Source organism: Zootoca vivipara, chromosome 6 (assembly GCF_963506605.1).
Source record: "Zootoca vivipara chromosome 6, rZooViv1.1, whole genome shotgun sequence".
In the NCBI taxonomy this organism is placed as follows: domain Eukaryota; kingdom Metazoa; phylum Chordata; class Lepidosauria; order Squamata; family Lacertidae; genus Zootoca; species Zootoca vivipara.
Window position 1 is genome coordinate 74,855,901 of NC_083281.1, and position 12,977 is coordinate 74,868,877.

Sequence of the window (12,977 nt, forward strand, 5' to 3'; positions counted from 1 at the left end):
AGGTGGGCAGGTGATGACTGTGCATTGGGCCCAGTTGTGGTCCTCACCCCCCCCCCCTTGGTCATGTCCTCTGACCTCTTTCCAGTGCCAGGCGAAAACTTTTTTGTTTTGTTTTTTACTGGGTCCTTGAACCTGCTGCTCTTTATATTGCAGCCTGGTTTTTCATACTGCTGCTTTATTGTTTATTTCTTGGGGGGAAGGGGCACAAACTGAACTCAGAGGAAAGGGGTAGACGTCCCATTCTGGGGCTCCCATTTGCATCCCGGGGACCAAACTACTCTCACAGGTGCAATAAATTATTGCCACCTGGCTTGAAGCCAAGCACCACCAGCTGGAGATGCCTTCTGGGGGTCCACTGGTTCCTTGGGGCAGAACCCCAAGGAACTTTCCATACAGGCAGCAAAGTTCTTAATGTGGAGCCCAAAGCCTGGGATAGAGCCAAGCCCAGAGTAAGCCTTGAAGCGGTTTGGGGATGAGAAAAGGGAACTCAGGGCTGGGGAGCAAATCCATGCCCCATTTGCATTTTTACACGAACCTCCTGCTCCCACAGTTTCCAAACAGATACACCAACCGACACACAACCATCCTTTGGCAACCTTGTTGAATGTTGCGAGGCAGCACAGAAATGCAGATACTCCCCAAAATAGCATAGAAAACTACTATATGTTAGGGGGTGTTCTTGCAAAAGTGTGTATATATTCGCCAAAATGCATTCATGAGGGAAAGGAGTACAAGATGGCACATAAGTTTGTGTGCGTGTGTAAATTTGCGTGCATAACTTCTTTCCTAAGAATGGTTTGCGAATTAATGCAGAAATGGGGGAAATGGAACTGAAGCGAAATAGAAAAATTCCTTCAGTAGCACCTTAAAGACCAACTAAGTTTTTATTTTGGTATGAGCTTTCGTGTGCATGCACACTTCTTCAGATACACACTGTATCTGAAGAAGTGTGTATCTGAAGAAGTGTGCATGCACACGAAAGCTCATACCAAAATAAAAACTTAGTTGGTCTTTAAGGTGCTACTGAAGGAATTTTTCTATTTTGCTTCGACTCAGACCAACACGGCTACCTACCTGTAACTGGAACTGAAGCGGTTTTGTTGTTTAATGTTGTCAGCTTTTGTTGCAAACCTCCTTTTGAGCTTTTATAGACCGGAAGGTATCATCATCTAGTGGTTTCCAGCCAGTGTGCTGTGGTACCCTGGGGTGCCTTGAATGATGGTCAGGGGTGCCGCGAGCAACACTGGCCTCTGTCCCTCTTTCCTTCCCTCCCTTCTCTGATGGCCTCTTGCATCTCTGCCTCCCAAAGGCTTGCACAGCTGTTTGTTGCAGCAGCCCTGGCTACAAGCTGCCCAGATGAATGGTGCCTCTGGGGCTGGTCAGGGGGTGCTCGTTGCCAGGAGCTGAGGCGGCCTTGGAGTAAGCAAGCAAGCAAGCGGGCAAGGGAGCCCAGCCAGCCAATCCACCAGCCCTTGCTGTTGGGAATGGACAGACAAGTCCCTGGCCCTTGTAGGGCAGTGTGATGAGACATCTCTTTTGGGGGCAGGGGGGGCCAGCTCAGAGACCAGCAGTGGCATCTGTCCAGAGGACTCCCAAGGAAAAGGAAGAGGAGGCTGAGGGGACATTCCACAAGGGAAAGGTGTTTGAAAAGGGGTGAGAGGCTGCCAGCTCTGCAGGCAAGGGGTGACATAACTGGGCTCCTGAGCCCTGCAGGGGTGCCGCAGGAAGAATGTAGGGAGTCTTGGACTCAAAAAGGTTGAAGAACTGCTGTATATTCCAGGAAGCGGTTTGACTGCTCATTCTGTATTTGGACACTTCTTTATATACTGTGACCAAATTTTGTATGATGGTTCCCGAGATCAAGGTGCAATTCTCAGCTGTTTTGAATTAAGATGATGGACTTTTAACTTCTCATAACGGCGCTGATTTCAACCGCTGGCTTCAAAACTGCGCTGATTTGTTTATTTAATTTGCCTTAGAATTCCCGGGTGATGCCGGGTATGATTTTGCTAAGAAATAATGATGCTAATAGGTCTTTTAGAATATATTGGCGATGGTGATGACAATGTGTGTTCTCTACCATTCTTCCTGCAGAACCCGGACATTGTGCTGGTCCACTACTTGAATGTACCCGCCATCGAGGACTGTGGAAAGCCCTGTGGCCCCATCCTGTGCTCCATCAACACCGACAAGAAGGAGTGGGCGAAATGGACGAAAGAGGAGCTGATTGGCCAGCTGAAGCCAATGTGTGAGTAGGGCCTGCTGTGCTTGGGGCCGCAGAAGCAGTAGGACCCTGTGGGGTTTTGTTTGTTTGTTTGTTTGTTTGTTTGTTTGCTTGCTTGCTGAGTGGGTACAGGGGAGCTTCCCCTGCACGTGGATAAGGTAGCTGATACACTCAGCATGCACTTCAGTTGCAAACCTGCACCCTGCAGAATTTGCAGGAGGAGAATTATGAGTCATAGAATCATTGAAGAGTAGAATCAGAAGTTACCACAAGGGCCATCTAGTCCAACCCCCTGCAATGAAGGAATCTTTTGCCCAGCATGGGGCTCGAACCCACGACCCTGAAATTAAGAGCCTCCTGCTCTACCGACTGAGCTACAAACTGGCTGGCTGCCGTCCCATTAGATACCTGTCTCAATTTCAGCAGTGCAAGGGGTGCAAGAAGAAGAAGAGATAGACTCATGGAATTGCAGAGTGAGAAAGGACCCCAGGGGGGGTTACCCAGTCCTGCAATGCAGAATTCACAACTAAAGAATCCCTGGCAAATGGCCATCCCACTTCTGTTTAAAAACCTCCAATGAAGGAGAGGCCACCACCTCCCAAGGGAGTCGGTCCCACCGTCAAAACAGCTCTTACTGTCAGAAAGTTCTTCCTAATGTTTAGGACTGCCTTGCCATTTGGACCCATTGGCTTGGGTCCTCCCCTCTGCAGCGGCAGACAACAAGCCTGCTCCATCTTCCACATGGCAGCCCATCAGATATTTGAAGATGGCCATCATGTCACCTCTCAGAGCCAGATTTCAAGGCCTAGTGAGTCTTTTTTGCTCGTTGAAGAACGGAAAAGGAAAGCGTGTCTGAGTGGCTCCTTTTTATGCCTCCTGGGAGTCATGGTGATGCAATCAGCACTTGCCCAAGAAACACCTTCTCCGAAAAGCAAAAGGCTGCCTACGTTTGCCGTTTGTGAGAATCATTACATGCCTTGCAGACATCAAAACCATTCTGCCATCGATAACAACAGTCGCCTGCTGCCTCAAAGCAAACCAAGGATGCTGCAGCGGGTTCCTGATGAGGCTTCCTCACATGCAGGACAAAATGCAGGGAGGCAAATGGAGGCACCCACACCTGCGCCCACACAGCCAGGGCCTCTGTGCCCCGGGGCCTGGCTCCCTCGCCTGGCCTTCACACAGAGAGATGTGCCTGTTCCACGCAGGTTTGACTTGTTGCCTTGACAAGCATTTCCTTGTTAGGCTCCTGCCTCCTGCTGCCCTCTGCGGGGGCTGCCTTGGCTCCTTCCCCTCCTGGCTGCCCACTGATTGAAGTGCAAAGAGCATTTTGGAGCAGCTCTTCCTCCCGTACAGAGAGCGGCTGCTTTGCTTTAGCCCTCCAGCATCTCCGCCCCTGTGCAAAAGGCTCAGAAACGGGATAAAGTGCTGAGAATGAGCCAGGCCAGATCCACCTCCCTGGCCAAGACAAAGTTGTCCCCTTCATTGCTTCTGAGCCTCGTTCCCAGGATATTGCAAGTGTTTCCCCTCTGAATCCTGCTGAGCCTAGGGCTGTGTTTGCAGAAGGAGTGCCTGGACAGATTGCAAGCGGACTTCGGGGGAGAGTGAAGGGAGCACCATCCATCGGCCAACCCCAGCTTCGGAACACCCAGAAAGTGCGGCCGCTTCCTTGCTGGGCTGAAAGCGGCAGAGCCCATAATGGGAAGAGCAGCTGCTTTGCATGCAGAAGGTCCAAGATTCATCAACTCCAAGGCTGGGAGAGAATCCTGCCTGAAACCCTGGAGAATATCACTGTCGGTCAGCGTAGACAGACTATTTATTTGATTTCTTAACTGCCTTCATGGTATAAGGTCCTGGGGTGGGGGTTACAACAATAGAAAGATGCAATATTAAAATTGATTAACTTCAAAATCAGAAGGATAGGGTGGGTTCTAAAATATGTATCTCAGGGTAAAGAGGTGCATCTTCAGAATACAGATATCGTATACCTGTATATGCACAATCCAATTGTGGTTGAGGGGGGGCAATCTGGTGTGTATAACTGAGACCTGGATGGCCCCATGCTAATCCAGTATACCTACCTGAGTATTTGCTGCAACACCATTTGAAGTCGGAAGGGTGGGGAGAGATGGTGGGTTGTAGTTATCCATAAAAACCCCACCTCCTCTGCCAGAAGATCCACCCACATCATCTCTGCAATCAAGGGACTGCTTATGGTGATGGACCACAGAGAAAGACCGAGGATACTACTAGTTTGCTGTCCAGTTTGCTGCATTACAACCACAGCGCCACCTCCCCACAAGGGAACTTGGTCCAGTGAACCAGCTGGGGATGTATCAGCCTGGGCCGCCATGTCCTCTCTGCGAGCCTTTGGGGTGCGGGGAGCTGCAACTTTGCAAACTCTGGAAGGTCCCAGTAAGGGAGATCAGGAGTACAGCTTATTTATTTGTTGCATTTCTATCTCCGCTTTTTCTCCAAGCAGCTCGAGGTGGTGTACATCCTCATTTGCTCCTTACAACAACCCTGTGAGGTAGGCTGAGAGCCAGTGACTTGGCCAAGGTGGGGGTTTGAACCCTGGTCTCCCAGGTCCTAGCCCGACACTCTAACCACTACACCACAATGTCTCTCACACGTGTGTGGCTGACGGCACAGGTGTCTTTTTGTCCTCTCTGATCCCCAACTCAGGCTCCTTCACAGGACTGGTCCCAGACTCAGTTCTCGCCCAGTAGTGTTGTTTAAGCTCTGCGGTTTCCAGCATTGCCTGTGCAATGGAAAGTGTATTCTGCAGCTATCAGGGGCTATTACACTCGGAAGGCTCCCCTCCCCACAACATACAGAAGCCGAGAGTCTCAAGAAACTGGGTGGGCGGCCCTAGAATCCCCGATTCTGCCTTTTCCTGGCTCCTGCGCACACAACAGCTGGGGCTGCTGCTCCACTCTGCCAGAGTGACAGGCGGCATCGGCGCAGCCCTGACCTTAAAGAGAGGGGCCAAACTGCCCCCCAGGGCTGGAGATGTGGAGCTGGAAAACTTTTGAGGGCATCTCTGATATCAATCCAAGGCCTGCCGGGCACCTCAGGAGGGGGAAAGTGGCAGCCGGCTTTAAAATCTGCAGTGCGTCAGGAAAAACGACGTGCGGATGACACCAAGCCGGCTGTAAATCTCTTTTATGCCTTGGGAGGGAAGCGCAAAGTTCTGCCCAATTATTCGGCCTGCTTAGGCATCTGCACGTCCCTGTTTATGGATGCGCATCCTGGGAGAGTCTCCCGTGGAAATGCAGCTCGGGTTGGAAAGGGGATGTGTGTGTGTGTGTGTGTGTGTGTGTGTGTGTGTGCATTTGCGGGGTGGGAGCTTTAGATTCTGATCAGGCTTCCGGTGCGGCGGGGAGGGGGGAGCGTGGAGCTTGGCTGAGCACATTCCGGGGGCGCCAAGCGCTCTCCTCGCCAGGCAGGCCTGCGATTGGGTTCCAGAGCAGAGCCCTGCTGCTCAGTCCAGGAGCCAAGCCCATTAGCTTCATCACATTTCCACATAAATCACATTCTATCGCAGGCTTCACAGTTTGATTTCCTGATGTTTCCAAATTTCTCTGCCCTGAAGGAGATTAGCCCGTGATTGAATCTGAATGTGTTGCCTGCTCCTCCTCCTCCTCCTCTCCTCCAGGAGTCCAGGGCAGGCTTTCACTGGCGAGGCTTCTTCTTCCTCCGCCCCCAACCCCCTGCCATTCACCTGTTGCATAATGCAGCTCAGTCTCCTTCCTCCCACCCCAATTACCTTCATTCTTCCAGGCCTCTGAAGCACAGACTTCTGCAGGTGAGCTTTGATTCCCTGCCCTGCCTCAGAGTCAGCCCTCTCTCTTCTGGTGCCTGGACCTGGCCGAGCCTCCGCTGCCACCAGCCACTTAATTACGGGGTCCAGATGCTGCCTCCTTGGGGGCAGATTCAAGCAGAATTTATCGGCCCTCCAGAAATGGCTTTTAATTTCAGGCAGGAGAAGGAAACTTCCCTTGGCAAGGAAGGGTGCCTGCTGTCCTGGCCACAGAGGAAGCTCGCTGGGCAGGGCAGGGCAGATCATGCAGGTGCTTTGATCTGTTGAAAATGAAGTGGAATTAGCCAGTAGTAGAAACACATGATGATGATGATGATGATGATGATGATGATGATGATGATGATTTATTTATATACAAGAGGGAATCTGCCTCTCAACTTCGCTATTTGTATATAGTGCCATCAAAGAGGGCAGCAAATTGCATCAAGGGTAGAGCCATGGTGCTCACCTGACCTTGGACTACAACTCCCATAATCCTCCCTGTCCACTGACCATGCCGGCTGCTAGGGCTGCTGGGAGTCTGAGCCCAACAGCAACATCTGGAGAAGGGAGGTTGGGGAAGGCTGGTCTAGATTTTGAAAGCAGGAGGCAGGGAAAAAGAGACAGGGCGTGTTGATGCATGTCCATTATCACATGTGCACACCCACACATGGATGCCAACACATGTCACTACCAGGGAAGGTGTGCCGTTCAGAATCTTGAGCCAAGAGTCACAATAAGCCACAGGGAAGGAAGGCACATTCTACGTTATTAACAGGGGTAGATCAGCCATAGGATGCAGGCTAGCTGCAGCTCTTGGTGAGCAACCCAATCTGCATGTATAGTATTACAAAACAGGAATCGGTTAGCAGGTCTGCAGAGTGGATACAGCTGAAGATGTGCAGGCTTCTGAAGCTCAGACATGGCCTGAACTGACAGCTCAGTGGACGTGTCATGTGGAAAAGGGAAAGCCAGGAGAAAGGAGAGGGGCAGAGGGCAAAAGAGGTCTGGCAGGGGGCAACCGAGCCCTAGAGGCACATGTGGTGGGGAGGCGAGAAGAGAGACCCAGAGAGACATGATCAGAGAGAGAAAATGCCAAAATGGGCCTTTTCCGAGAAGAGCAGGAGGAGTACCAAGTTTCTTTGCGGACTTCAAGGCTAGACTTGTGTGGCTACCAAGGGTTGGGTGGCCAGGCAGCCTGGCTCTCCGATCAGAAGGTGGGTCATGTCTTGCACAAACAGCCAAAGGGAAGGCAGTGAGGATGGTAATGGCCGGAAGGAGACAAGACATTGGAGGTTCCCTTGAGCCTTGCACAGGACAAGTGAACTAGAGGGTTCGTGTAGCACTGTGCTAGGCTGTTGCTGTTGGGTGGCACCCAGGGTTTGTGAAGGGGATAGATTTTGAAGCCTGGGTCAGGTGGCACTTGGGGTCAGGCAAAATGGCCGTATTTGGAAAGGAGGAGCCCACTTCCAGAGAGTTGTGGAGGGAGCTGCTATCACGAGCTAGAAACAGTGCGAGTCCCTGGCAGTTGGCACCTGTCAGCTACTTCCAAGCACTCGGCCTTCAGCCTGCCGTTGTGCTTAATTGTTTCCCCTCCTGCTCCCCGCTATCCTTGCTTTGAGAGCTCTCCAAGCTGATCTGCAGATGCCCTTGGAGGCATCTGGTAGATGAAACAAGATTAGCAAAGCAGAACTCCATGTGCTCCAGCCAGGCCATCTGATCAGCAGCACTGCAAGGCAACTGAGCCAGGAGAGCTGCGATGGTGGCCTTGACACTGCCACCGTCTTTCCAGTTCTGTAAAGCAAGACCCCAGAGGGTTGCAGGTTCTGCGGCAGTTGTAGCTGTGATGGGGCCTCTCCCAGGCAGGCAGGAAGGAGTCCATATTGGCCGAGGGTGCTTGATGGTATGTGTGGAAATAGTCACCTAAACTAAAATGTTAGGCAGATTTGGATGGCTTGCTCTGGCAGAACATTAAAAGAATGCAAGGGAAGGCAGAAGATAAAGGAAAGGCCAGCTGGGTTTTCACAGCAGGCTGCCACAGACCCTGAGATTTAGTCACACATGCTTTTCTCTGGGTCTCATACCTCGGGTGCTGCTGTCACAAATTTTACCGACTTTACAGGTTGTTGTTGTTTTATAATGGAATTGTGAAAATTTAGGGCCTGTGCTTTCCCTCTGCCTTGCCCTGAGGACCAGTTGCCACTGTCACAGCAAATGTGGTGTTTAGTCCTGAGGAGTGCACGGCGTCCGCAGGAGGAATTCCATGCTCCAGTCTCAATTTCCAAAGCCCCAAGCCCCAGATTTCCACAGACAAACAATCGGCCGCTCTGCATCTCCTACAGTTCTTCTTTAGCACTGCCGTTTTTTCCACTTGTCATGGGCTTTGGCATCCAAGCATAAGGTGGCCTTCAAAGTATTTGCTTGCATAACATGGATTTGTTGAGAAGGCAAGGAATGGGTTGATGGGAAGTGCCAGAAAGAGAATGCGGAAGATGCACTAGACTTGGTTGATGGAAGTGAGATAACAGCAACAAGGATATTTAAGTCCAGGACAATGATATATATATATATAGCAGTTAATGGAAATTGTGGCAAACTTTTCAATGTGGCCATTTCTGGAGCAGGATTCAGAAGTTCTGAAATAGCATTACTCACCCATCATTTGGTTGGTTGTGCTTGGTTGGTTGGTTGGTTTAAAGTATTTTTTCCATAAGAATCATCATCAACACAACATATCAGCATTTATGTAATACATTATAAAATTTCAAGCTTAAACAGAACACAATTTACTATTATTATGAAGGAAAAAATATTGTCCTGCTGAAGACTCAGCATTGCTAACTTAAAATACACTAACTGGATCATTCTTCGTGAAATACAAACCGAGGCATTGCATTCGGCCACAACCACTAATTTTTGCTGTATTCAACAAAACTGTTCCATTTTCTCCCAAAGCAGCTTTTGTCCCTTTGCTTCTGTTTCTGAATAACCAGAAATGGAACTCAAGACAGCTCACAAAAGTTAAAACAAACACAAATAAAACACAGAAAGTCTTGGAGTGGCCACCAGAAAGGTCCTCTCCTTCATCCCTACCAAACATGCCTGTGAGGGGAGTGGGACTGAGAGCAGGGCCTTCCCAGGAGATCTCGGAGCCTGGGCGGGTTCATATGGGAGAATAATGTCCTTCATAGAATCATAGAATCATAGAGTTGGAAGAGACCACAAGGGCCATCCAGTCCAACCCCCTGCCAAGCAGGAAACACCATCAAAGCATTCCTGACAGATAGCCTGGGTATGTAAAGAGCTTTATAGGTCATAACCAGCACTTCAAATTGTGTCCGGAAACAGACCGGAAGGCAGTGGAGCTGTTGTAAGAAGGGATTCCTATGCTGTCCCCAGCTAATAGTCTGGTTGCAGCTCTCTAGGCCAGCAGAAGGTTTCAAGCACTTTTCAAAGGCAGTTCCACATACAGCACATTACAGTATTCCAGATGTGGTGAAGCTAAGGTGTGTGCCACTGGGGCCAGATCAGACAAATGCACTCTTGGCCACCACAGAGATCTGGGCATGCCCAAACTGCCTTCAAGGAGTGTCCCCATCCATTACAGGCTGAGCCCTATTGTTCCACCTTCTGACTGACCAAGAGTACCTCTGTCTTGCCTGGATAAAGTTTCAATTTGTTCACCCTCCTCCTGTCAGTTGCTGATGACAGACGTTGGTTTAGAACCAAGGCAGCTTCCTTGGATTTAGGTGGAAAGGTGAAATAGAGCTAGGTGTCATCAGCATACAGTCATACCTCGGTGTAAGTAAGCTTCGGTTTGAATACTTTCGGTTTAAGTACTCTGCGGACCCGTCTGGAACGGATTAATCCACTTTCCATTACTTTCAATGGGAAGGTTCATTTCAGGTTAAGTACGCTTCAGGTTAAGTACGGACTTCCGGAACCAATTAAGTACTTAACCCAAGGTACCACTGTACCGGTGCCACCCAACCCCAAAGCTCTGGAAGACCTCTACCAGTGGTTTCATGTAAATGTGAAATAACCTGGGGGACAGGACAGAACCCTGTGGCACCCTGCAGGCCAACGGCCAAGGCATCAGACAGGAGTCCCTCAGCACCAGCTTCTGGGTTTGCTCACCCAGGAAGGCATGGAGCCACTGTAAAAAAAGTGCTTTCAGCTCCCATCCCAGCAAGGTGGATCAGACGAATATCATGATTCATGGTTTCGAAAGCCACTGAGAAGTCCAGCTGAACCAACTGGGACACACTCCCCTTGTCCAATGTCTGGCACAAGTCATTCACCAAGGCGACCCCAAGCCATCTCTGTCCCAGAACAGGCCTAAAACCATGTCGAAATGAATCTAGAAAATCCATCTCATCCAGAAACCTCTGGAGATGTGGCGCCACCACATGCTTCAGTACCTTGCCCAGAAATGGATTATTGGAAGCCAGTGGATAATTATCCAACATGCTGGGATTCCAATACTGTTTTGAAACATCACATTCCCAGCAGATGGTGGGGATCACCTCTCTCATTTTCGCATTTCCAGTACACGGTGGAGTGATGTTTTATTAATCTTTTGTATCTAGACCAGATGGTTATATATATATATATATATATATATATATATATATATATATATATATATCACCTACTACTGCTACTGAGTTTTAAAACTCATTGTTCTTTGGGGAGCTTTTGATAATGATGGTGCTTCATTAGACGTATTAGTCGCCTTCTACCAAAGCCTCAAGGAGACTCACAAGAAGATGAAGTTGCTACTCAAGAGGACTCCCCTGCTGAACACCTGAGGGCCCCAGTCCTGCCACTTACCACCTGGCCTAGGGTGGGGCCTGACGGGCTCCATAAAGGACTTCTGCTGCTGCTGCTGGGCAGAGAAGGCTCCATTTTTGTTTTTGGTTTTTGTTTAAATTGCTGCTATTTTTTACCTACGGTATGTCATTCAAACTGTGATATTAATGCTGTATTCTTAGTTTTAGATTTTGATTTATGTGGAATTTGTTTTCCATTTGGTTGTGTATTTTTTGGATGTAGTTTATTTATTGTTCATGACTTTTGTAATTATGTAAATCTTGTCATGTTGTAAGCCGCCTTGAGCATTGTTTTTAACTGTGGAAAAGCAGCATACAAATAAGATGATGATGATGATGATGTTTAAAACAATGCAAACCATCAAGGGCCGTATGTTGGACCACCCTAGTCTAGATGAATTCATGGATGAGAAGGCTCCCAACCACTGCTACCCGTGCTAGCTAAGTGGAACCTCCATGTTCAAGGGCAGTGTACAGCTCTGGATACCCAATGCACAAATGACATCACCTCCACGCCCTGCTTGTAAGCATGGAAGAGGCACCTGTCCAGCAGCTGTCAGAAGATGAGACCCAGGATGGGACAGACCTGGAGTGGTCCTGCATGAGATTGGATCTTGGAGGTGCTGGATGAAGTGTGTGGTGTGAGGGGGTGGAAGTTCTTCCAGACAGCTAAATGTTGGAAGACTCGGGACAGATAAAAGAAAGTTCTTCATGCAGCAGATTTAAATGATGGAACCCGTTCCCACAGGAGGCAGTGATGACCACCAACTTGGATGGCGTTAAAAGAGGATTGGAAAAATTCGTGAAGGAGAACAAGTCTATCAGTGGCTACTAGTCATGGTGACTATGCTATGCTTCCACTGTGGAAGGAAATCAAGCCTTCACGTTGACTAAGACTCTTGTTTCTTAAGGCTATTGCATTTTGTGATGCCCCACCACCTATCAGCCAGAATCTCTATTGAACCGATCAATAGGGCTTTCTGCTTACATATGGAGCTAACAGCTTTTTATATGGATGACAAAGTTGTCACAACTAGTTAATAAGAAACCACAGGGAACTAGCTTTACAGGAGAAATGTGGGGAAATCATCCTTGCTGAAGTCAAAACCTTTGACATGACATGCTCCGTTCTTTCACCTACTTTCTTTTTTACACGCTAAGAGAGAATATAAGAATGTAGGAGCTGAATGTGCTCCAGCCTATTACAAGGCCAGATCCTTGCAGACCCCAAACCCTTACGTTCTGCACCCACAGCTATCCGTGGCAGAAATGCTTCTGAACGCCATTTCCTGGGAAACACAGGAGAGAAGTGTGCTCTTGTGCTCAGGGTCAGCTTCCCAGAAGAAGCATGTGGTTGGCCACTGTGAGAACAGGATGCTGGACTGGATGGGCCCCCTTTGGCCAGATCCTGCAAGCTCTTCTTATGTTCTCAATAGCATCCATTGGGCCAAAGGGCTTCCCCGTCCTCCTCTCAAGGGGATCATCTCCATCTCAGCCCTCGGTGACGTCGAATGTTCAGGGAACTCTCTTGTCACACACGACGTTGTCTGCTCTTTTGCACAGTGTGGTTTGACAACTGAATCTCTGTCCGCCTGCCACGTTGCACTTCCGTGCATCAAAGGCCGAGCTCGCACCTCCAGCAAATGCTACTCCATGTCAGTCATCCGTAATCACTGTGTTCTTGTTTTCTCCTAATTATTCAAAGCACAGACCTGAAACAGCCAACGGAATTCTTAAGTCTGTAATCTTGGTGATTATAGAATATTTAAAGGGTGGGGGGTTGACCACTAACAGCAAAAGCTTTCATTTATGTATCAAAGCAAGCAGAGCCTCATCACAGCCTGGTCAAGGAGCTCCACCATGTGGCTAGCAATAAGAATGAATCTTTTTTTTTCCTATAAAATTGGGGCTGGAGGAGGGGGGGTTGTTTCCACGCTGCTCTGCTTCAGCACAGCTTCACCCAGCGAGGATTCATTCTCTCTTGATTTGTTTGTGGGGAGGTGAGACGATGTTGCAAGAATTATCCCACATTTTCCTGACCCTTTTCTTATAGCATTCATGTCGAGCGGACGGGGGAGCGGATCTCTTGCTCAAAGTCTCCCACTTGACTGCCGCCTGA

The 12,977-nt window shown here is 49.2% G+C and overlaps 1 protein-coding gene across 2 annotated transcripts in view; it reads left to right on the top strand.

Moving 5' to 3' along the window:
- Positions 1-12,977, top strand: part of CAMTA1 (calmodulin binding transcription activator 1) — a 691,460-nt gene that overhangs the window by 624,200 nt on the left and 54,283 nt on the right. For both annotated transcript variants that reach the window (XM_035117087.2, XM_060276129.1), the window contains exon 6: positions 2,095-2,248. In XM_035117087.2, the coding sequence (XP_034972978.2) occupies positions 2,095-2,248 (154 nt within the window). The remainder of the gene's footprint in view (positions 1-2,094; positions 2,249-12,977) is intronic.